Below are 23,541 nucleotides of genomic sequence, written 5' to 3' on the forward strand. Positions count from 1 at the left end.
GCCGGCGCCATCGCCGCTCGCGGGGCGCTGTGGCTGCGCGGGGCCGGGCGCCTGCGGCGCGGCCTCCCTGACGCGGGGAAGGGGCCCGGGCCGGGCCGCGGCGGCGCCGCCGCCATGGGGAAGCGGGACAACCGCGTGGTGAGTAGCGCCCGCGGGCGGCGACGGGGGCCGGGCGACCGCCGCCGGGCTCGGCCGCGGGGCCCGAGCGGCGCCTCGGCCCGGGCAGGCGCGGCGGGCGGCGGCCGCGGAAGAAGGGCCCGAGCGGCGCGGTGCCGTGCCAGGTTCCGGGCGGGAGGGGACGGGCAGCGCTCGGTGTGTTCGGAGCGCGGTGGGCGGGCACCCTGCGGCTCTGCCGGGTCCAAGCCGGCGGCAGCCGCGACTGAGAGCTGTTCCGCGAGCTGCCGAGCTCGGCTGATTCAGATGCTGGCCCAGTCGTTCAAAAGCGCAGCGTTCCCAGCGGGAGTTGTGCAGCTGCTGAAGCAATTCTGGTCGTCGCTGCGCCGCGTGGCCTTACACATGGAGTTGGGCCCTACTGGAACGGGCTGCGCTCGGCCCCGCTCGCCTCACTACTCCTGACTGTAGAGCTTAACGCTGCATTGTTACTGCATTCGTTCCTCTAGAATTCTGCTTGAAACTTGTGCCTACCCGTCAGCTTCTCGCCTTACACTCATCCCTTCTGTAGGCACCATGAAGTGCAAATTTGCTGTTTATGAGTTTTGTGATGAAATATAAGTCATGAGACTTGTATTTCCCCTTGTTTCTAGTAAATGCTTTGAGCTGTAGCTGGCTTTTCACAGGCAAGTGTCTGCTGAGCTCAACAGGACTGTGCAAGAGGTGTACGCAGACACTGACCCAGTGGAGAGCTGAGGGCCTTTAGTTGCTTCACAGAGGCACCAAAATGATGGGATCGCTAAAGGAGAGGTGATTTAGGTTAGATGTCAGGACTAAATTATTTACTCAGAGGGCAATGAGGCACTAGCACTGCTGCCCAGATTGCTGTGGGTGCCCCATCCCTGGAGGTGCACAGGGCTGCGTTGCCTGGATCCTGGGCAGCCTGACCTGGTGGGTAGAGCCCTGCCCATGGCACTGGGTTGGTGCTGGCGATCCTTCACATCCTTCCAACCCAAACCATTCTGTGGTTCTGTAATTCTAAAGACATGACAGTGTCGGAGTGCAGGGCCAGGCCTATGTTTCAGGTGTACTGCCCTCATGTAGTGTTTCGGGCTGTGTTTGGGCATCTGCTTAGAATTATTTTAATAGTACAGTGGGGATGTACTTACCCTTGCCTGCCAATCTTATATCCGTATAATCTATGGCACAGTAAAGAGTCAGCCACAGTGGCTGCTGGTATAGACAGGTTAACTCATAGGGCCCTTTTCTGCTCCTCTGTAATTGCAGAGCTTTCCACCTCTTATATTTTACCCATCACCATTCCTCAAGTTGCCACCATTTGGAGAAGGACACTGCATTGATTTCTTTCCCATCTTCATGATTCTTGCAGGGCACTGAGGGGTTGCATAGTTTGCCCATAGGACTCGTGCCAGCTGAAGGTACCTTCTGCTTTCTATGAGCACAAAAGCTGTACAGCAGATATCTTTAATAACTGCCTGAGCAAACTGCCGGGAGAGGAAAATGAATGTGCACACAAGCACTTTGTTAGGGCACATTTCTGTGTGCTCTCTGGCTGCTGAAATGCAGTTTGGCAAAGCAGCATAAGTGCTTCTAGGAAATATTTGTTGGCAAAGTGAATCTTCATAAATAAAGCTACTGAAATTATAGGAATATTTTAAGATGTACATTCTCTAATTGTGGGATGCACTGCAGTATTCAGCCATTACGTGCCTGCTACTGGGAAGGTAAAAGAATGTCCACTGTATGGAGGGCTTGCAAGGAGTCGGTTTGGGGCAAAAAAACCCAGCATTTGGCAGCTCTAGCCAAGAGGTAGAGAGGGAATAGTTGTCATTTTGGGTTAGTCTGGGAGGAAAACAGCTAAATTTTATTGAAGAACAATGAGCAGTCTTGTTCTTAGGAATTATTAGTAATGTAAGAAGCTCGAGCTTTCAGAAGGATTTCCTGCAGGTAGCCAACGAGGGCTGCAGGGAGCCAGGCTGGGAACTGCATCTCTGCCATAATTTCTGCTGCTCCCAGTGCACTGCAGTTGTCTTGGTTTAATGAAAGCAGTGTTGAAGTACTGCATTCCTGCACTGCTAAAGGAAATCCTTTCTGACTCGAGCTCAGTTTGGATGCAGGATTTCTACTCGTTTATTGGTTTGTAATATAAATTAAGTGCTAGAGTTATGAGTACATATCTTCACTTGAGCGCGTGCACCCACCTGCTACAAAAGAAGGTGCCAGGCAACCAGAGCTGCTCATTGCTTTGACCTTTTTCTTATCTCCAAGCTGTGGGCAGTAGGAGCAGTTTGTCTTGTGTTTTATGAAGGTAAGTTGTGAAGCATTGGGATGGCATAGTGCTAAGAGCCAGGAGGCAAGGGAAGATGTGCTTCCCTTCTGCGTGAGCAAAATATCATCTGCACAGGAACAATTGAGTAATTGTTTGCTTCAGTTTCTGACATTAATTGCTGAGATTCTAACAGATACCTCATAAAATTCCAGCTCTTTGCCTCAAGATTGCCCTAAGCATCCAAGGTCTCATATATGCACAACTGTCAGCAGAGCACTGCTTGTTTGGCATTACAGCAGTCTTGTGGGGTGTTGTTGTTTTATCCTGGATGCACTGAATCTGCTGTCATCAGTTTTGAGCAGAACTCCAAAGGCCCGAGTGCCAGATGTCCTGGAGACAAAGAGCTGAAATTAAATCATGCTTTCCGTGTCCCAAGGAGGAATGTTTCCATGATCCTGAGGCTGTACTCTGCTTGCAAAGTCGTTGCTCAGGGAGGGGAGTGGTCCTTTTGGGAATGAGTTCCTTCTGCCACTGTGTAACAAACTGAAAGCACTTCTCCCAGGTCTTACTGTGAATGAGAAAAAAAGGCGTGTGAAGAACAGCAAGGACAGATTTTGATAACAGTGCAACCAACGAACTTTGTATTTCTTGTTTCATTTTCAAGGCTTACATGAATCCCATAGCTATGGCCAGAGCACGAGGTCCTGCCCAAAATTCGGGACCAACAATACAGGACTACTTGAACAGACCAAGGCCAACGTGGTAAGTGCCTGAGCTGAGTGAAAGGTTTGTTCCCTGTGTTCTCTGTTACCTGCATCCTCCCCAAATTCACACTGGCACATTTTGGAAGGTTCCTTGGCTCTGGCCAAGATGTTGTTCTCTAAATGGATATTCAGTATTCTCTTTTAAAAATGATATTTCACTTGAAATACACGTTTCTCATTTGTCTTTAAATACCTTGGCTACAATTTCTCAGAAGAGTAAAATGTTGGTTATTTTACCTCTTTCAGAAGCCTAATACTTTAAAGCCTACAGACATATTCAATTTTAAAACAAAGTAACCTCTAGGAAAAACATTTTGTTGGTAGATTCTTAGAACATAGTCTGTCATACCCCACAAAATCATCACTTTAAGATACCATCGCTAGCGTACTTTACATTCAGTCCATTTTGCCTCCTCTCTTAAGAAATTAGAGCACAATTTACCTAATTGACAATCCAGCTTTAGATCTTTCAGAGAGGTTTAGCAGCCATACTTAAATTATTATAGTTAGGTTACCACGTAAGTAACATCTAAGATAATTTTTCTGTTGGAAGCTCAGCCAAAGCTAAACTTCAAAAAAAAAAAAAAAAAAACACGTAAAGTTAGACATTGAAGAAGGTATTCTTAATTGTGAAAGTACAGTAACTGATCTCCCATCCTTTTTGTGCAGGGAAGAAGTAAAAGAACAGCTGGAGAAGAAAAAGAAGGGATCCAGGGCTTTGGCTGAGTTTGAAGAAAAGATGAACGAGGTGGGTAATTTTGCTAATATGTTCATGCCTCAGCTATCTTATCCTGTGTGCTGCTTTTCTTATCATTAATGGCACCAAGTACCCTTAATATTTCATAACGCTCAAACTTGTGATGTGTGAATGTTTTGTTATGTTTGTATTGAATGTTAACATTACCTATTAACCAATGAAGAGCTACTCCTGGCTCACAGCAGCACTGCTTAAAAAGTTTTGAGAAACGCTGTGAAGAAAATGTGAACTAATCTTCACTTGTTTTTAAGGTCACACAATCCAAACATATTGGAAAGAGGTGTGTTACTGGAATGAGACTGGGAATATGTGATGTGGATATGGGGGAGTGCACAAAGAATGGCCTTGAATGTCCAGATATTCTTATGGAACACGTCTCTCTCATCCTAAGCTGATTACATTCTGTGCTGGTTCCCTTCTATAAGTGGAGCTGTTCTGATAACCGTGTTTAGCTTCTGCTGGAGATCAGCATGCTGTAAGAAAGTTTTGTGTGCATCTCCTGTTGTGTACATAGGAAGGAAACAGTAGATGATGAATTTAACTGCTCTGTTCCCTTCTTGGATTCTGATGTCTTGGGATCAGCTTCAAGCAGTAATCTTCATCACTGTGTGAGAGTTTCTGGTTGAAGTAGATAGTGCTCCTCCTCTGTTACTAAAAGGGCTTGGTACTCTGCTTGTTACATCTTTTTGCTTCAGAATTTATACCATTATTTGGAAGATGATAGGATGCAGTTCCAGGGGGATGTGTTGTTTTGTGCTCTGTCGGTTCCAGCTTTGTGATTTTGGTTTAGTACTTTATCGTCCCTTTGCTTTCTTGTGAATTATTTGTAGCTTCTAAGCACAGCTTTCTCAGTGGTGGAAAGGGTTACAAGCCTCTGAATGAGGTGCCCTCTCAGTTTACTGACAGACATTCTGATGCTTTTTTTCTTCTCCTTTATTTTTTAAAGTACCCATATCCAGTCTGTTTCTACTTCAGAGAGAATGTGTGCCTAACAAAGCCCAGCCTGCTGTCAGAGTAGCACCAGGTAGCAGAAGCATGCAGCCTGCTGCAGTACTCTGTATGCATCACCTTGGATCATTGAAACATGCTACGTGCAGCACTGTATGCTGGCTGTCCTTGTGTCATCTTTCAGCAGCACTGTTAAGCTAATTCACAGCACGCTGACCCAGGGTTCTGTGTGTCATATTGCACTGCTTGTGTATAATCGTATTCAAGTCCTGGTATTTCTTTCCCTTCAGCACAGTATGTGGGCTGTCATTTCTTTGCCAGTACAATACCAGAACAGCTTAATTAGGAGGAAAGGAAGGATCGGAATGATAATAAAGAAAGGAGCACCTGATATTGCTGACAGGGGAAGTAGGAATAGCACAAGCCAGCAGAACTTCAGTATGATGGGATGTTGGATGCTTCAGAGCCCTTAAAAGAGGAATTAGGGGTAGACTGAGAGAGCTTGTAAGGGAAATAAAAGAGACATGCATAATAAAGTTCTAATCATTGACACTGACAGAGCACAGAACAGACACTACATGCACTCGTGCACTGAAGAAGGTCCAGAAACATGTGTCTTGCCATTCTACTTCAGGTAATTCTAAAACATAGGCAGAGTGCATTTTATTGGTAGGCTGACCCACCGTACTGACGTGTTCTGATAAGAGCTATGTGGTACTACAAAAATCAAGATACCAAAATTGATGACCTTCAAGACAAATAACCATCTCTGAAGCCCAAATAACTTGAACATTAAGGTGTGAACTCAGATAATTGGATTAATTTTAATCTTCTGTAGAATCAAATTCATCATAGCCACAGTTAATACTACAGGTTGTTTATTTTCTGTGGGTTTTGTGAAAACCATATCAATTCAAGTAAAGAATACAATTTTGACAAAGTTCTGTTAATAAGGCTGTTTGGAAATAACAATCATGTCACCTTTATTTTGTTTGTTTCAGAATTGGAAGAAAGAACTGGAAAAACACAGGGAGAAATTACTAGGTGGAAATGAGAGTTCCTCCAAAAAGAAAGAGGTCAGTTATTTTCAGTTTGTATTTGGAACTGGTTTTTGCCATCAATGGTGGCAATGCAAAATGGCATAAATCCATTTTAAAAACCAGCAGCAAATTACATGAACGTAAATGCACAAGAACACGTTGCAAAAATAACATTTGTTCTATTCTGTTTTTAAGAAAAAGAAAAAGGAAAAGAAGAAATCGAGTAGGGTGAGCAAAATTTTCAGTTTTCTGAGCTTTTTTTGGTTTGGGATTGAACGTATTTGCCACTTAAGTCTTCTTGGAAAGAGGAGACACAGTTTTAATTTTGAATAAGTTAACCCGATTTTCATTTGAGAGAGGCAGATTGCTCTGTACAAGGAGAATTTTATTTCTGCTTGAACAGCAGTTGGTGGGGAGGGAAAACATTACATATACACTATTACATGAAAAGTATCAGAAGTCACTTTTTACAGTCTTATTTAAGGAAATCTACATGGGCCCAGCTTCTTGGAAGTAAACTGATATCAGAAATGCTTTGCAAATTGAGAGATTTTAGGTTAGGTGTTTGCATGGATTTTTACTTATTTGGTGGACAAAATGCTGCATCTCACAAGCTTCACTTTTTGTTGTGTTTGGTCAAGTTGTCTTCATCTTCCTCTTCTTCATCAAGCTCTGATTCTTCCAGCAGTGCATCTGATTCAGAAGATGAGGTAAGAACTAAACTACAGGATGAAGCATGTTTTGTATTTTGAGTGGAATTTTGCCTTTGCATTATGTCAGCATGCTCGAGGCATGACTGCAGAGAGCGTTGTTGTGTTAAGAGAACTCTTCCACCATGGAGGAAATGTTTGGGATTTCTGTTTTGAACATGGAAGATGTAACCAAAGATGAGTAAGCATTTTACCATCTGTACCCGAGTCGCTGAAATAGTGGCTAGTATTTGTTTAATTGTACATACTGGTGACCAACTTGAACAGCCAATAAAGTTGCATTTAAAAGGATGATACTGTAGTTCATTATGGAAATAAGCAGTCAGCACTACACGTATTAACCACTTTTGTCTGTAGAACCTGAGATTTATTCCAAAATGATTTAGTGCCAACTAGGCTAACCCACAGCAATACTCTGAAGCTGCTGGATTAAACTGAGAGGTTTACATACTTCGGATGAGCTCCTTCTGGTCTTGTTGGATCTAGATCAGTTTGTCTTGGGAGGGACATCCAGATGTAGTTCCAACCCCCCTGCTATGGTGAAAAGCTTCCGGGGAGGGGGCATCCACAACTTCTCTGGGCAATCCGTTCCAGTGTCTCACCACCCTCACAGTAAAGAATTCCTTCCTAATATCTAGTCTAAATCTACCCCCTTCCAGTTTAAAACTGTTTCCCCTTGTGTCGCTACATGTCCTTACAAAAAGCCTGTGATCAGAATAAGGCTTTCAGGCTATCCTCTCTAGAAGATGAGGAGAAAATAAAAGTAACATATTGAACTGATAGGAAGTGGAATGCACAGTGACACATTTTTTTCTGTCCAAGAATATTTCATATAAAAAGTCAAGTATCAGCTCACACTTTATCATGAGACTTACTTAACACAGATCTTGGCAATGTATTTTAAAATATTCTTTGAGGGCTTAGTTTGCATAAAACTGTTTAAATTTGGTGCATATGATACAGTTGTGAATTTTAGATATGTTCAACAACTTCTTCAAAAATGAATATATTTTTATAATTATATAAATGAATATGTTTTTATATTTTTTGTCCAGTAGAATCCCCCCAGCTAATCACAACAACACAAATGTATTGATGTTACTAGTTCAGGAAAAATCTTTTCTTAGAGATAGTCAGGTTCAGTAGCATGTATCTGAATGATAAACAGAATCTAGAGAACCTGAATTTTATACTAGTTCATTTTTTTCAGTGCAGAAGAGTTATGAATGTCTTCTACTAGAGGAATCAATTGCAGTATGCTTATTCCTCAAGAAAATAATAATATGTAGGAATTTGGTGTTCCCTATTCTTTGCGTGTAATATAAGTCTTTAATATCTAGTGAAAATAAATTCAGGATTGTCTTTTTCTTTTTTCCTAAAATATTCATGGATAGGATAAGAAGCAGGGGAAGAAAAAAAAGAAGAAGAAACACCGCTCCTCACGGAAATCTTCTTCCAGCTCAGCTTCTGAATCTGAGTCAGACAGCAAGGTAATTAAGTGCACGTTACCCTCAGGAAATGACTCTAATCTGTGTTACAAAGACAAGCATTTCTGACTTTGTAATTGATGTATTCAAAGTCATGCATTGTTACTGTGGCTGAGGTGTGCTTGTATCATTAAGTTACGATCATGAACATACCTCTCCTGTCCACAGTGTCTGACAGAAAATAGTTCATCTTTAGAATAAGTATTCCATCTGTTTTTATCTACTTGTCTGGATTCAGACATAAGCAGTTTCTGTGCTGCTCAAATGTTTTAATACTACATTAACACTTCAAAAATGAAAATGTTCTGTGATGTTCTTGTCAGTGTACTATTGAATCAAACGCCATCTGTGAAAATACAGATATTGCAAGGAATCAGTAGCCAGGATACTGCTTTTCTCAGTCTGTTTGGACTGAATAGTTGCCTATTGGACCTCTCAGCCTTAAATAATTAATAAATTGAAAGTTTGGGGTTGGTTGGTTTGTTTGTTTTAATACTTACAAGGAAGGTAGAGCACTGTGTACTCACAGATCCAAAATTAGCAAAGATGTATGTGGCAGTCCATTTTTTTACCATTTTTCTGTGGTAGTGGACAGTAACTGTACTTCTTCCCTCGATAATAATAGTGCTGTGTGTAGGCTGCCATTTTACTGGAGTTTTCATGGAATATCTAATTCAGAATGGTATAAATCCTGATGAATCACTGTTTGCATCCAACTATGAATTTGTGCTAGTGGCAGTTTGAAATGGTTTCCTACGTAAATGAACATACTCTTACTTTTGAAAGTGAAAGATAGAAAATTCTGTGGCAATCTCTGCTTAAAGACTGCAGAGTGCTAGGGGTGAGAGAAGTGTGTGGTGATGGTAGCAGTGCCTGGGATCCTTTTTAGAGGCTCTTTAAGTGTACTGGTCTGGGCAAGTTCTCTGTTGTGTGATGCCACAGAGACCTTTTCTCACTGCTTGTTCCGGAAATTAGCAGCTGACATCAAAATCTTGGGTTTTTTTGTGTTTTTTTTTTTGTATTGTTCTTGTTAGCTGCTAGTTAACAATCTTCAGTATATAGAAGAAGGCATTGGGTCAGGCTGCTGTTGCTATTTCTTTTTTTTGACAGAATAATTTTGTCTTGATGGATGTTTTTCTTTCTACCTAGGACAGTGCAAAAAAGAAAAAGTCAAAGGAAGACCATGAAAAAGAGAAGGTATAGTTTTACTTTTTAAATGCTTGCATCAGATCTTTGTTTTACATATATAATGGGTCTCTGCTCCCTTCTCTGCCCCCCTAAAAATAATTTTTTTTCGTATTGAATACTTCAGCTTACACCTGTGGAAATCTTCTGTCCCAGACTAGACAATTCAGTGCCCTCAATTGGAGATAAGATTTTTAGGTTCCTATTTTATTAATTGTTATCAGTAGAAGCTGCTGGATCTGGTTTTGTCATGAAGGTAAATGAAAAAAGGATCTAATCTGCTGGAGCAGATCATTTGCATTCTAGTACATGGGGCTTAACATTAACAGTTAAATTGACCAAAAAAAGTATGATATTTCAGTGACATACCTGGTAGGATATTGGCTCATTACTGTAAATTGAGTAGCAGCAAGCTGAGGATATTTTTATCTAAATGTAGTCATAATTGCATGTTTTGCTTATGGAAGCTTTAAAACATTACAAAGAAAATTGTATTACCTTAAGCTAATGTATCTTATTCTGTCTTTAATCTGGGCACAAAATCCTTCCTTCTTCCCCCCACATCTCATTTTGTACACAGGCATCTGAGGACTTCCCTCCTTCATGTTGAATGCAGAAACTAACAAAGCTTTCCGTGTCAGCCCAGTTACTTTCTCCAGTTACTTTTCTTAACACATTGCTCTCTACTACTACAGTCAACAGTATTAGGTTTGATGTATAAAATCTCCATTGCATCAGGCAATCGTGTTGTTTGTTTTTTTCTTTGCTCTGTTTCTATTTCATAGTTCTCATTTCCCAACAACTCTTCTTGAGTATCTCTTCTTCAAAGAGCAAGTGACTGCCATAGCCCCTTAATCTTGGTTAAGATGCATTGCTGCTTTCACACTTTTGAAATCAAAGGGCTTTTGATGGCTAGAGGTCTTTCCTGTTCTGCAGATGCCCTCTCAGATGGGTTACTTCGTGTGTGCTTTTCATGAGTTCTTCTGGAAAAGGATTGTGGTACCTATAATAGACTAAGTAGGAGGATATAAGTAATCTCACCACTCAAAAAGATGATTAATAAGAATTTTTACTGTTTTTTTTTTTTTTTTACTTAGAATGGAGGAAATGGGGGCAAGTAGCTTTGCTCTTAGGAACGCCTTGCTTGGTCCAGAGCAAAGCTTACTTGAAAAAGTGTAAGGAAGAAGAAAAAAGTGGCTCATCAGGGCAAACTCCTGCAGCATCTGAATTATGAAAACTAAAATAGAAAAATAGAAAACTGCTCTTTAAATATATTGAAACTATTGATATATTGAAAGAACTTGAACCATGCCAGGAGCAGGCTGCACACAAATATAAAGGGAGCATTTTATTTTCTCAGCACCAAAGCAGCAGTGTTTGTGCATACTGAGACATCTTCATTTACTCAGTGGTCTTTTTGAAGTGATGAAGCATTTTATTTTAAAATGCTTGCTCCTTTGTGAGTTTTCATTTAAAATAAGAGGCTGTATTATACTGTTAGATCTCTCACTCTTAAAAAGTTGCAGTATCTTGGCAACAAAATCAGTGCACAGAAAATTAGCACATTCCCACTGAAAGCGTTTTAACTGTATGATTATTTGCTGATGAGCGATTAGTTTTAATCTATACAATATTAAAAAATAATTTCATAAATTAGAAATAATATTTCCATATGTTTTTAAAGCAGCAGTTTCATATTATCTGAAGGCCTTAGTGTTACTTTTGAATATATTACTTTATGTAGGATGGCAAAAATCATCACAGAAAGAGGAAGAAAGCTGATCGTGGTGATGGGCCTTTATCATCAGAATCCTTATCAGAACCGGATCAGACAGAGGAGGTGAGTGTGAAAGCTAAATTTCAGCTGTTAGAATGCTTTTAGCTTACTGATTCCCATGAGTAAACAACTAAAACTAGCCCAGATGTAATCTGCTATTGAAATGCTCTGCTCTGTGCAGTTGATTTTAAGCCAGTGGCATGTTCAAAGTTGTATTTTTCTTTTTATTGAAGATTTCTGATAAGAACTGTTTAGTGCAACTCCTACCACCTACAGGTTATTCTGAATTTATTTTCTTGAAACTTTCCAACCTTTCGTGGACATTTTAGAGTTTAATAAAATGAGGCTAAGTGGTGCTTCGCAAGATTTCTCTCTCATCATTGGATACAGACAGGCAAGATTCTAAGACTGTTCAACTTTTTTAGTTGCTTTTTGCCATTCAACTAGAAGGTGTTGGACATAATCTTACTCTCACCCTTGTGTGTATTGCCTGTCAGGATTTATTCCTGTAGAATTACAAAATATTGAGAAGTTCCAATTTGCTGGATTTTTCCACTGAAATTTCAACCAGGGTATTGGCTTAATTGTTTTTACCTGTACATCTCTGCTGGCTACTTGTTCTGCTGTGTTTTAATAGCAGAGTGTCCAAAAATCAGATGTTTATAGGATTATAGTTATTCTAGAATACAACACAGTCACTGTTTTTTCAGCAGCCACTCTGTGTGTCTTAGCAGTGTTTTGCCATTTCTCATTACATGCAACAAAAAGTTCAAACTTACATGTAAAACAGCAATTCCAAAGCTGCTGTCTCATTGCACCTGAATGTTTTCTGGCTTTTTTTTAGGTTCAGGTGAAAAAGAAGAAAAGCAATGAGGAAAAAGAGAAAGCAACAGCAAGTATCCCTTATACTGTAGTTACAGGATATTCGTATCTTGTACTTGGTTAATTTATAATTTTACTTTTTTCAGTAACATAAATGTATAATAGCTAAAGTCACATGAATCTAAATTCAAAATTTCTCTCTTTACCTCTTGAAATCACTTCTTCAGCTGCATAGGAAGAATTTGTTACTATTTTAATTACATAGACATATATGAATTGAGATACATTTAATATTGATTGCATCGAGTCAAAATGTGTTTCACTCTGTACCAGCCTAATAGAACTACAAATTTCTAACATCAGGTGAGGTAGCAGTTTGCCATGTAGATATTGAGGCTGCTCCTTTGTAGTACTGTGTGTAAATGTTCCTTTGTACATCTCTACCAGACCACAAAAAGGCCCTTAGGATGCAGTCTCTGCAGCATCATAATACTAATATAATTCTTCCCTCGGCCACATGAAATGCTGCTGGCAGCCTATAGCTTTTCTCTGCTTTGTTGATTCTTTCTCTGATGATAAAGGTGAGACAAGGGTTCAGCAGTGATTTATGTAGAACCTCAGATTGGACACATGCACTTGAGTTAGGAGTGTAGTCGTTCTGAGCTACTCTGTCTCCACTGTGAGGCCCAAATATGGCACTGAAGCAGAGAATTTCAGTACATGTTTTCTGTGGAATTTGAGTTCATTTTCACCATAACCTCATAAGGTGTTTGTCATAAGTTTTCTGGGGACTAATTTTTACTTTTTTTTTCCTTAAAAGAGATAAGTAGTGTGTGTAGAACCAAGATATTATACCAGATTTGCTTTGTTTACATTGTTACACCTACTCAAGAATTCCAATTGAAATTCTACTCGCCAAAGGACAAGTTTGTGTCTTTCAGTTTTTGATTGAATCTGGAGGTGTGGCATATATGTGAATATTTAAAATTGAAATCGTTTTGTTTTAACTAAGGCACAAGTGCTGGAGATTCTAGCCTAGTGTAGTGCACTGTGAATATGAGCACCTTATTTAAATCTGTCAGCATCCAAGTTACTCCCACGTATGTAAGATGTCAAAGCACTTTATTATTCTCTCAGAAATCTAGAAAGAAATATGGTAGTGATGATGCTGAGGAGTATGAAGTGGCCAGACCATGATGGAGATAAACTGAAAACTCCTGTTAGTAGTGCAAATTATGAACTTTCTTTTTGTGATTTTTTTTTTCAATAGGCTTTTATAATAATCTCTGAAGTGCCATAGATCTTTTTTAAGGAACATCTCCCGAAATGTCTTTGTAGAGCCTTCATTTCCATGCTCCCATTGTTATTTAATGGAATTCTGTAGATGGCAGTTTTCTCATACTGTAACTTCCTTTTTGCTTTTTTTCTTTTTTTAGGATAAAGCGAAAAAGAGAAAGAAGCACAAGAAGCATAGTAAAAAGAAGAAAAAGAAAGCTGCTGGTTCAAATTCAGATTCAGAATAGTATTTAAAAAAAAAAAAAGCAAGACTATCAACAAAAGTGCAATGACTGAAGGAAATTTAAACTGTGAACTGATAACAAACTTTACCAAACTGCATGAGTTTCCCTGTGTTCTAGAAATATTCCTAATCTTTCAGTAGCCAGCCAGATGCAGCTGTGCTGGGGAAGACCATTGTTATTGCCTGCTGCTTAATACATGAGGTACAACTCTTATTCAAGTCCAATAAGCAGTGTTAGATGTTTGAAACAACATTAAGGTGGTAGTCCAGCTAAGATGTAAAATATTGGAAAGTAAGAGTTAAACTTTTTAGATACTGAAAGTAGTGTTTTAAAGCATTAGTAATAGTCTTTATTTGTAAATCATATTTGTAAAAAGCCCAAAGTCATCTTGTAGGTTTATATTACACTTAAACTGTTACCAGCTGGTGTCTGCGAATGGCATTTACAACATGGGAAATTAATTATAACGCATAAAATGCTGCCTTTGTAGTAGCTGCCCCATTACCATCTTCATGCTTATGAGAAAGGGAATGCTACCATTTAGGCTAAGTGAATAGGGTGCCTTGATCCCTGCAAATCTCTGCTGTTTTTAATCGACGCAGCATCTCTGATTCTAGAGAAGCCAGAACTATTGGCAGCAGACTTTCTCTGAATGAGCAGTTCTGGGCTTCTGAGCATGTGCTTCTGCATTGAGCAAGAGCAATGACATCTGCAGTATAACTGACATTCGAAGCCAGAAGACTTTTACCTCTGCTTCTTTGAAATAGCGATAGGTCTGTGCTAGTAAATAAGCGTATTCCATTTAATGTCATTTTGGTTTAGTTGAACACTTCTTGCAAACTCCGATAGCTTTTTTCTTTTTTTTCCCCCTTTGCATTATCTTTCGGATCGTTTTGCATGATTTGTACCTTTATTAAATTAACGAAATGCAGGTAATCATTTGTTGTAACCAGATCTCTGGGTTATGTTCCACATGCAGAGTTTCGTGTATGTATTTAGTTACTCTTACAGTTAAGTTCATTGCTGTGTTTAAGTGCACACTTGCTGAAGATATTTAGCATGTAAAAAGCAGGGTTTTGATACCTTAACAGCTTCATATTGAAGCTGATTTTACTCTGAGCAAGTTCAGTGGCAGGCCTGTTACATGACGCATCTTGTTAGATTAAGGAAGAAAACCATACTGCCAGAATCTCATTAAATATGCTGTTTGAACAGTTTGTATTTATATTTTTGTACTTGAGGGCTATAGCATGTTGACCTAAGTCATAGAGCTGTTTTATTTTACATTAGTTGCTTTAGGAACTGAAAATAAGGTTTTATAAATTAAACGTGCACGCAAGAAAACACGATCAACCATTAGATTTTAGTTTTCACATGGAATTCTCATTGTATCTTCCATTGAAGTACCTGTGGCTGTGCCTGCTTCAGCCTCTGACAACCTCACATCTGTCTGAGTGGTCAGCTAGAGATTACAGTAACGATCCACCCCTCCTTCCACTGCACAGGTGCTATCTTCTGACTTACCTCTAACACACAGATGTTTAAAGTATTTTATTGCCAAGGATTTCGAGACCTTTCGTAATTGGTAATTGGTCTGCAGATCATAAATAAAAACTGAGGGGAGAAAGATGATTTGACATTGTCATTCTACAGTGACATTGACTTTTCTGTTAAGTTCTTAGAAAATACAGATATTGTGTCGCAGCAGTGTCCTAAAATACACTAAGTAGTTGGATGACGTATTTTATATTGCTGGAGTTGATGCTAGTGGTCCTCGGCCCTGCTGTGTCGGTGAGGTTAAATAAAGGCAGCGAGCAGTAGGGGTTTGGAATGGGGGTTTTGTGTTTTCCATTTGTTTTTAAGTCGTGGTGTTGCCCTTTTGGTGATGATTTGTATCAGCTGCTCTGCTCTGTGTGATACCTTAGTTGACTTTTACACGACTACCTGCAACAGAATGAAATAAAGACGGGAATGAGGGCCGCGGTCTTCCACATCCCTAGGCCCGTATGTCATTTTACTTGTCTGAACAGAACTGCTGTGACTGTGACAAACGCAGTGCTTTGGAAGTGGTGTAGCTATTAAGGAGCTTACAGGCTTTGTCACTTCCCAGCAGAGCTGCTTTCGTGTCGACGATGAAACGCGCTTTGGTTTTCAATACGTTAGACAACCGCACGGAGACTCGTCTCGTCTCGTCGAGGGAAGGCGGTCTGTGCCCAGGGGCTCTGCAGGAATGGCCGTGCCCTTTGCACGCTGGCACCCTGTCGTCACGCCGTGCGGTGTGGTGCACCGCGAGCAGCCCATCCCACAGCGTCTGCCCCGCCCGGGTTGCCCGGGCAGCGGCGGTGAGGCGGCCGCCATGAGCAAGAAGCGGCTGCAGCCGCTGGTGGAGTCGCTGAGCCGCTCGGCCAAGCACTGTGAGTGCCGCAGCGGGGGGAGGTGGGTGTGATGGCGGTGATAAAGCGTCGCTTGTGTTTCGGCTCCCAGTTAACAGAGGCGAAGTGGAGTGCCTCATCGGGCTCTTCGACACGCTGCTGGGCTCGTCCTACAGCCGCTTCGCTGCCGTGGGTTTCGATCGCGGCGCGTTCTGTGACGCCCTGCACCGCGACTTCGGCATGACGGACAGCGCGCTCACGAACAGAGGTGAGGTGGGCAGCTCAGCAGGGCCGACTCTTCCTTTGTGCCCCCTGGGCACGCCTTCTCATCAGCCTTCTCTGTTGCAGTTCCCTTGAGGACTTTTCACGTGAACCTGAAACTAGTTTCTGTCCGTTCTGACGAGAAGACTCCTTTGACCACTGTGAAAGAGGTTGACAAAGCAGAAAAGTTTTAGGCAAACAGTTGTTAGTGCTGTGTGAGCTCGGGTGGAAGGCACAAAGGGTCCATAGAGGAGGAAAAAAGGACATTGCTGACCCAGCGAGTGTTCCCGGACAACGCATTGCCATCTCAGCTGTGTAGGGGCAGCCAGGGGAGAGTCATTTTTGTGTGCTGCTGAGTGTATTCCTTTATACAGAACGGTTTTCCCATGGTTTGCGAAGGCTCACACTCTTGTATGAGGAAGGCCTGGCAGATAGCAAGCACTTGGGGTGCCGAGCATGGATATTTCTGTCCCTGCCACCCTTAGTGCCACGTGAGAAGAGGGGAGCACAGTGCCACTGTCCTTCCTTCTGTGGCTCCAGGACCAGGTGGTGATTGCAGCTGGTTGAAGACCTGAAGGTCCCAGAAAGGTCCCCGGCTGGAGCAGAGTGCTGTGAGCAGTACTGCAGGTGCTAGGCAGAGGGAGATGATGACGAGCCAACCTTTGAAAATACAGAGATGTCACAGATCAATAAAGGGAAGGCCACACTCGCAGCTGGTGAATGATTTCAGATATATCCGTGTTTAGGGATGTGGAGTAGGCATGAGTGCCATCCTTTTTCAGTCTTGGGCCACCAGAAGCTCCCCCTTGGTTCAGCTGTTTCCTGTCCTTCAGTGGGGTGTGTTTAAATGGGTGTGCAGGAAGTGGTGTCCCTCGGGAAGTATGCTACATGGATACATTATTAGAAAGACATATTAATTCTTACAAACAAGGAGGCTGATCTATTCTATGTCTATACATGAAAAAGACATGGCAGAAGTATGCTTGCAATAAAACCAGTCGCGTAAAATAGTTTGCAAAGGGAAGTCTGTCCTTTTCTAATTCCAAGATCCTCTGCTCTGTGTGTAGATGAGTAATTAGTAGTCTCTTCTGCATGCAAACAAGCCTTAATTGTTTATTGGCATATCAGTTTATTTGATTTGTGTCTGTGTAGATTCATTCTTGTCATTGCTTAAGTCAGGAAGGCAGTAGATCAAATGAAATGCCTTATCCCTGCAGGAATCTGGAGTGAAAGATCACTAGGCCAAGGAGTGAAATCCCCTTCATTGCTATGCCTTGGAAAGGTTCAGGAAGAGTACTTACACCTTGATAAAGGTGTTTCTCTGCTTAATGAAAGGAGAGAAGGATCTTCAGGAAAAATAGCCTTTCATTGAACATAAGGGAATATTTCTTTGTGTTTCTGTATTGCATAAATGTAAAATGCATCTAATACCCTCTCCAGTGTTCTGCACTTTCGACAGAGACAATGATAATTGCATCAGTGTGGTGGAATGGGTGGAAGGCTTGTCGGTGTTTCTCCGGGGGACACTGGAAGAAAGGATTAAATGTAAGTCTTATCTGCATGCTGGTACTTAGTGGTAATTATAGTATTCAGAAGTATTAAATTGCACATCACTTTCATTTTAATAGATTAGTTACTCGAAGTATTTAATAATTGACAATATTTCTTCTGTATCATTCAGTGAAAATGAGTTTTGAAACCATTTATCTGAGACAGACGGTTGTGTAAGCTCTTACTATGTTGCTGACAGAAAATCCTGGTCTACAGTGTAGTTTTGACAGAATTTATGTTTCTGTATCCCCACACAAAGCTAGAAGCAAACATGGAGCTTGAGGGAAGAGGGGTGGCTGGATAGCAGTGCCCTCAGACCAAACAAGGCCTCAGGCCAAACAAGGCCTGTGCCAGCATTCATTTACTGGCACAGCAGGGACACAGCAGCAGTTACGTTAATTCTAGCTGTTCTTCAGCTTGGAAGCACAGACAGAAAAACAGAGTCACTTTTTTAAGATGATCTTGAGAACCTTCAGAGTAATGATGGAGAAAGGTGGTCGAGAAAAAAGTGCAAGAACTCTAGAATTTTAAAAAGCATCAAAAAAGGGTGGGGGAGTGGAGGAGGAAAAAATTGGGGGTGGAGGGGGAGTATAATAGAAGGAGTATGACAGCATGTTGTTTCCATAGTTCTGGTTTCTGCACCAGCCATCGATAATAACGCTGTATAATTTCATCATAAAGCATTGCATTGGAACGTGGCCTAGGATGTCGCACCACTGGGATGTGTGCCAGCATGTAACATCAGAACAACCACAGGCCATAAATATGCAGTAAGCACTCTAGGATATACTGCTGCGTGATGGCATGCAATGCTGTTTGTCATAAGTGTATGCCAGTACAATTTTTCACTGTAGACAAAGCCATTAGTAGGGAAAAAAAAAACTGCCCCCCGAAGTAAAAGCTTTTGTTTGTTTTTTAAAATAAGTTTTGTGAAGGATGCTGAAATTTACTGTGGTGCTAGATTACTGATTCCAGGGAGGCAAAAGCAATTGCAAGATACATTAGTCAGATGCTTGTGCTGAAAATATTCCGTTGCAGAGATTTTCTTTGCCTTTAGAGATACTTCAGTTGCCTTTTCCAGGATAGTACAACTCATTCTTTTTCCTCTATTTTTCTAAAGCAGTCTCTGAAGTAACTAGGATGTGATTTGTATGTTCAAAGCCCTTTTGATACAGACAGCTGGTTGCAGCCATGGGAAGTTGGGTTTCTGAACGAGAGCCTCATTTGTATTCTAATAAGCTTCTCTTAGAGAAGATCTGTAAGCTACTGTGGTTGCTGTGAACTGAAGAAATAGTAACTATGCAATGACTGAGCAGTACAAAAACGTGCTACATGTGTTTCATATATAAATAATATGTAGAACATCCTGACTTGGAAGAGACCCACAGGGGTTCAGGACCACTCAAAATTCAAACCCTACTTCTGTCCAAACACTGCATGAATTCTAGCAGGCCAGGGCCATGGCTGCTGCCCTGGGATGTGTGTTCCAGGGCCCAACCACCTACTGGTGAAGAACCTTTTCCCAGTATCTGATATGAGTATGTTAAATGTTGCTCAGTACATATGCTGTACAACATACAATTTGTATTCTGTCTGTAGGCATCAGCCTTACTGATGGGTGACATAGTTTGTATGAACTTTATCTTTTGAAAAGATTGTTTCAAGGTTTATGACCTGAATGGTGATGGATATATTTCAAGAGAGGAGATTTTTCAAATGCTGAAAAACAGCCTTCTCAAACAACCATCAGAAGAAGATCCTGATGAGGGAATTAAGGACTTGGTAGACATAGCGCTGAAGAAAATGGCAAGTACTTTCTCACTGTAATACTTCACACCTCTCACACTTGTGCTCCCCCTATGAGGGTTCTGTGGCTTGATCTTCAAGAATTTCAGCTGGGCCCTATGCCTTGAATAACAGTCAAAATGCACCTTTTTAATTTATTTTTATTTTTTACTTAAGGCCTTTGTAAGGATTAAATAAATGCTTACTGCAGCATTTGTTGCTTTAAGCTGCCATGTTTGTAGAAACAGGAGGTTTTCAAGTTACAGAAATACTAAAAACCCAAGGATGCTTCTTTTCCACCTACAGCAGAGTATTCTGCAGTCAGAAGTGGGCTGGCACTGGCATACTCCACCATGTGCTGCTGTGTCTGCACATGAAAAAGATGCATCTTTACATGCATCTTTACATTATCTTCTACTTTTGTCCTTGTGCAACCATTGTTGAGATTTGTCTGCAGTCCAAGCTATTCCCACATTTTGTCTTATCAGGAATTCTGATAGCAAAGCTATACTAGACAGTTGAGTTTGTTCCGTCTTTTATGCTTAACTAGAGGTAAGCTCTACAGATGTTATCTGAGCAGACTGATCGTCCAAGGAAGATTTTTGCATTAAAAAAAAAAAAAAACAAAAAAAAAGAAGAAATCCACATGAATGAGATACCTGTTAAACAAACAGGCAATTACTCCAAGTCTTTGCTAAATGCTTCTCCTTTTGTAGGACTGTGACCATGATGGCAAGATTTCTTTTGCAGACTTCGAAGAAGCTGTCAAAAAAGAAAATCTTCTCTTAGAAGCCTTTGGACAGTGTTTGCCAGACTTAAAGGTACATCAACCTTCAGTTAAAAAAAGCTTATCTTCTTGCAATTTTTAACTATATGCTCATAATTTGGTATTATCCCTCTGTGTATGAGGTTTGCTGAATTCAGCTGGTGTTTCATTTGTGAGATACGCACATTCTGAGTTCAGATCTGTCTTTCATAGTACGCATTTCCTGACTCAGTCAAACACTGGTACCAGGGAACATAAAAACACACTATGTCTGCGCTGGGGCAGCAATACAATAAAGGATTCTCAGTGGGCATCCTCCTAGGCTAAGAAAATGAGATCATTTTCTTGCAGATCTTATCTGAAACTTCTCCAGGAATGCAGTGCTTGTTCTTTTTTCAGTGCCACCAGCTCCACTGCCATTCTTTTGGGAGAAAATACCTTAGAAATGTCATCTCATAACATAGTGCTGCCATTCAATTCCATCCAACTGAGCCATTTCCACGATGTTAAATCAAACTGAAGCATACATCCTTCCAAATCCCCAAAGTGAAGAGATTTCAGCTACGAGCACTATGTGAAGAAAGCTGAGAAATCACAAGCTTCCCCAGTGTGGTTAGAACTTCAAACGCTGTGACCATTTCCTTGGTGACAGTAATGCTGCTGGACATAGCTTTTCTGTGCTACAAAGCATTATGCTTCTCTACTTACACATTTCAGATTGCCCTCTTCTAACTACCTAAGCATAAATCTTCCAGTTAACTGAAAAAAAAAACTTGTTTTGATTTTTTTTCTCCTCTTTAAACAGAGCACTATGGCATTTGAAAGGAGGACCTTCCCGGAACGTCGTAAACCGTAAAACTGGAACACTGCTCTAAGAATTCTTTTGTTCAACATTTCCCATAGTACAGTAGAAATAAAAGCAACACAAAACAATTGATATGTTTCAATCTTCCTTTACTGTAAAAGCTATGGAATAAATAGAATTTGCTTTTATTACTTTACCTAATTAACGTTCTTTTAGTATGAAATACACAGGATAGCGTTGCTACAATATCACACTGGTACAGTTTTTAACAAGGAATTGCTTGGAAATAAAGTATTTTAAATTATATCCTCTGTAAAGAACTGCAGAAAATGCTGCCAGCAGTACCTATATTCTTCTTCTTTCCTTTACTAGTGGCTTGGCAGCACTGCTGCCTGGCTTTTCCACAGATGTACTTGAAACAGACTCTGCTACCTGAAATGGGAAAAGAAATTGTAAGTAAAGTATAGCCATTGTTGTTTTTTCTTATGCTAGCTTTACAGTAAGGCTATGTCTTCAATACTGAGGCATATATTCTTATAATCATACTTGTTTGATTTTTTTTTCAATAGAAAAAGGGGGAAAAGTAACACCAAAGGCAGCATTAAACAGGAGCTGAAACTCTTGGGAAATGGAAGTGTGTTAGCAAACTCTTCCTTTTTTGGGGAGGGGAGGGGGGAACTTCAATCACACAAACCAATTTCGGATGCTCCATGATAGACACTTAAATATTTTATCACTCACTCTCCAGAGCAGAGGTGTTTCAAAGTTAAGTCTGGTACACTATTTGGACTTGGGTATTTTGGGAAGGGAAAAGTGTGTTTTGGCAAACATCTCAGAAATGTACTTTTCTTAAAGGATGTTTGCAAATGAAAATATAAGAACTTTAAGAATCCATACCTCTTTCAATTTATTTCGAATTAATGTAGCTGAAGTATTCAATGAATCATCATCCATATCCACTTTAGGTATTTCTGGTAGCTGTGGACCAATCATGATGTCAGTACTGTCCACATTTGTTCCAGTGAGGGCAGATTTGTTACCCTCTTCTCTCTTCCTCTTACGTTCCTGCAGGTGAGTTGTACGAGGCATAAACCTGTCAGCTCCATTATCAGCTGGAACTGTTCTTTGCTGAATTAAAGCCACTGTTGGAGCACATCCTCCTGGTGGGGTCCTCACATTTAGGGGTGTGTTCTGACCAAAGTTCCCAGAGGTTTCAGCACTGTGTCTGTCACACTGGGGAAAAGTCAACGGGCCCTGACTGTGACTGCCAGAAGGATATTCTGCATTTTGGGACACTCTGTGAGAATGTGGAAAGCAGGATGGATCCCAGTCACTAGCTGCATACGATCCTGATGTACTGTAGTGACAGTCAGAATTGGTCTTCCTAGGCCCCTCCATTTTCTTCCACAGAAAGCAATCTTTAAAACAAAGAAGGAAAATAACAATAATAAAATCTTCATTATTTTATGTCACCATTAGTTCTAACACACAGCCCAGCCCATTCTTCACATTCCTCCAGAGCCAAATGACGGACTGGAAAAGTTTGTGTCTTTTTTTTCCTTACAAAACTGTCTTTTTGAGTATGCCTGAAAGAACTGGAACAAGGGGGGAAAAGCTGATTCTCAGTTTCCTGGCAGCACTTAGAATTTCAGGTAACATTTTGAAAACAAAAAAAAGGAAACAACAAGGTTTTAAAGCTTTAAAGTGTGCATTAGCTAAAACTTAAACACTGCCTTCTGAAAGATCCACCTCTAGAATGAATTGAGAAATGACTTAATTCTTCATCTCTTAAAACAGCCAGATACAAAGTATTTTCCTTAATGGATGCTTTTGGCTTTACCAAGACCCACCAACCACTGAAATTAGGATTCTACATGAAGTTTAATTACAAACCTCTTTGATTTGTTGCTTTTGCTATATACCTTCTTCTGTCCTGCAACTTCTCCCTGGTTTCTTGGACCGTTTCAAATTCTGGAGCATAGCACACGTGCAACAAACTCCCAAAGAAACTTCGCTCATCCATTTTTTTCTTGGCCACCCTGAAGGAAATTAAATGGCATTTGCAGATTTTACTTCAAACTCTCTAGGATCCAGCAGGTCTCACGTAAGGAGGCTGCGAAGGATAAAAATGACAGAAAGCAGTTACTGCTCCGTACAATACCTCGCACACTGGAGGTTCTGGAATTTTATAAGGTAAACTTCAGTAAATTGCTCTGCGGGATATTCATCCAGAGCGTGGTACTCTTCAATGGCACCGTATAACGCGAACTGCTCCACCAGTTCCCTCATGACACCCAACGCAGGCACTCCCTGGATTAGCAAATAACGGGATTCCAAGTTGATAGTGTAAACCTGAAAGAAACAAGAGCATAACAGAATCCTCCACGCTGCTCGCGTTCCTGCTGCCTCAGCAACTCAAGGCGCTCGCGCTGCTCTCCCGCCCGCACCTTCACGGCCCGGGGCCGCCGCCCCTCGCGGTACTTGGCACGTGACCCGCACGCGCCCAGCTGCTGGTGGTGCCTGCACGCCTCCCCCAGCGCGCCGCCGCCGCCGCCGCCACCGCCGCTTCCGCCCGCCGCCATCTTCCCGG

General features: G+C 41.2%; 3 protein-coding genes across 3 annotated transcripts; 2 read left to right on the forward strand and 1 right to left on the reverse strand.

Annotated features, from left to right (window-relative positions):
• On the forward strand, window positions 1-15,423 carry FAM133B (family with sequence similarity 133 member B). Its single transcript, XM_065731240.1, has 11 exons — window positions 1-138; window positions 3,066-3,163; window positions 3,835-3,913; window positions 5,872-5,946; window positions 6,106-6,138; window positions 6,552-6,620; window positions 8,015-8,110; window positions 9,257-9,304; window positions 11,037-11,132; window positions 11,914-11,961; window positions 13,328-15,423. Exons 1-11 carry the CDS (start codon window positions 115-117, stop codon window positions 13,412-13,414), a joined length of 753 nt encoding a protein of 250 aa, XP_065587312.1. The 5' UTR covers window positions 1-114; the 3' UTR covers window positions 13,415-15,423.
• Window positions 15,424-15,741: 318 nt separating this feature from the next.
• On the forward strand, window positions 15,742-21,117 carry CLXN (calaxin). The gene is made up of 6 exons (XM_065731287.1): window positions 15,742-15,825; window positions 15,896-16,051; window positions 17,485-17,589; window positions 19,250-19,401; window positions 20,097-20,201; window positions 20,952-21,117. Exons 1-6 carry the CDS (start codon window positions 15,768-15,770, stop codon window positions 21,000-21,002), a joined length of 627 nt encoding a protein of 208 aa, XP_065587359.1. The 5' UTR covers window positions 15,742-15,767; the 3' UTR covers window positions 21,003-21,117.
• Window positions 21,118-21,241: 124 nt separating this feature from the next.
• RBM48 (RNA binding motif protein 48) lies at window positions 21,242-23,533 on the reverse strand. Its single transcript, XM_065731281.1, has 5 exons — window positions 23,399-23,533; window positions 23,113-23,303; window positions 22,845-22,990; window positions 21,849-22,369; window positions 21,242-21,383 (listed from the first exon to the last, which is right to left on the reverse strand). Exons 1-5 carry the CDS (start codon window positions 23,531-23,533, stop codon window positions 21,297-21,299), a joined length of 1,080 nt encoding a protein of 359 aa, XP_065587353.1. The 3' UTR covers window positions 21,242-21,296.
• Window positions 23,534-23,541: the final 8 nt, after the last annotated feature.

The sequence above is a fragment of the Cyrtonyx montezumae genome, unplaced genomic scaffold, assembly GCF_038088225.1.
Source record: "Cyrtonyx montezumae isolate F1298 unplaced genomic scaffold, pur_monq_1.0 scaffold_14, whole genome shotgun sequence".
In the NCBI taxonomy this organism is placed as follows: domain Eukaryota; kingdom Metazoa; phylum Chordata; class Aves; order Galliformes; family Odontophoridae; genus Cyrtonyx; species Cyrtonyx montezumae.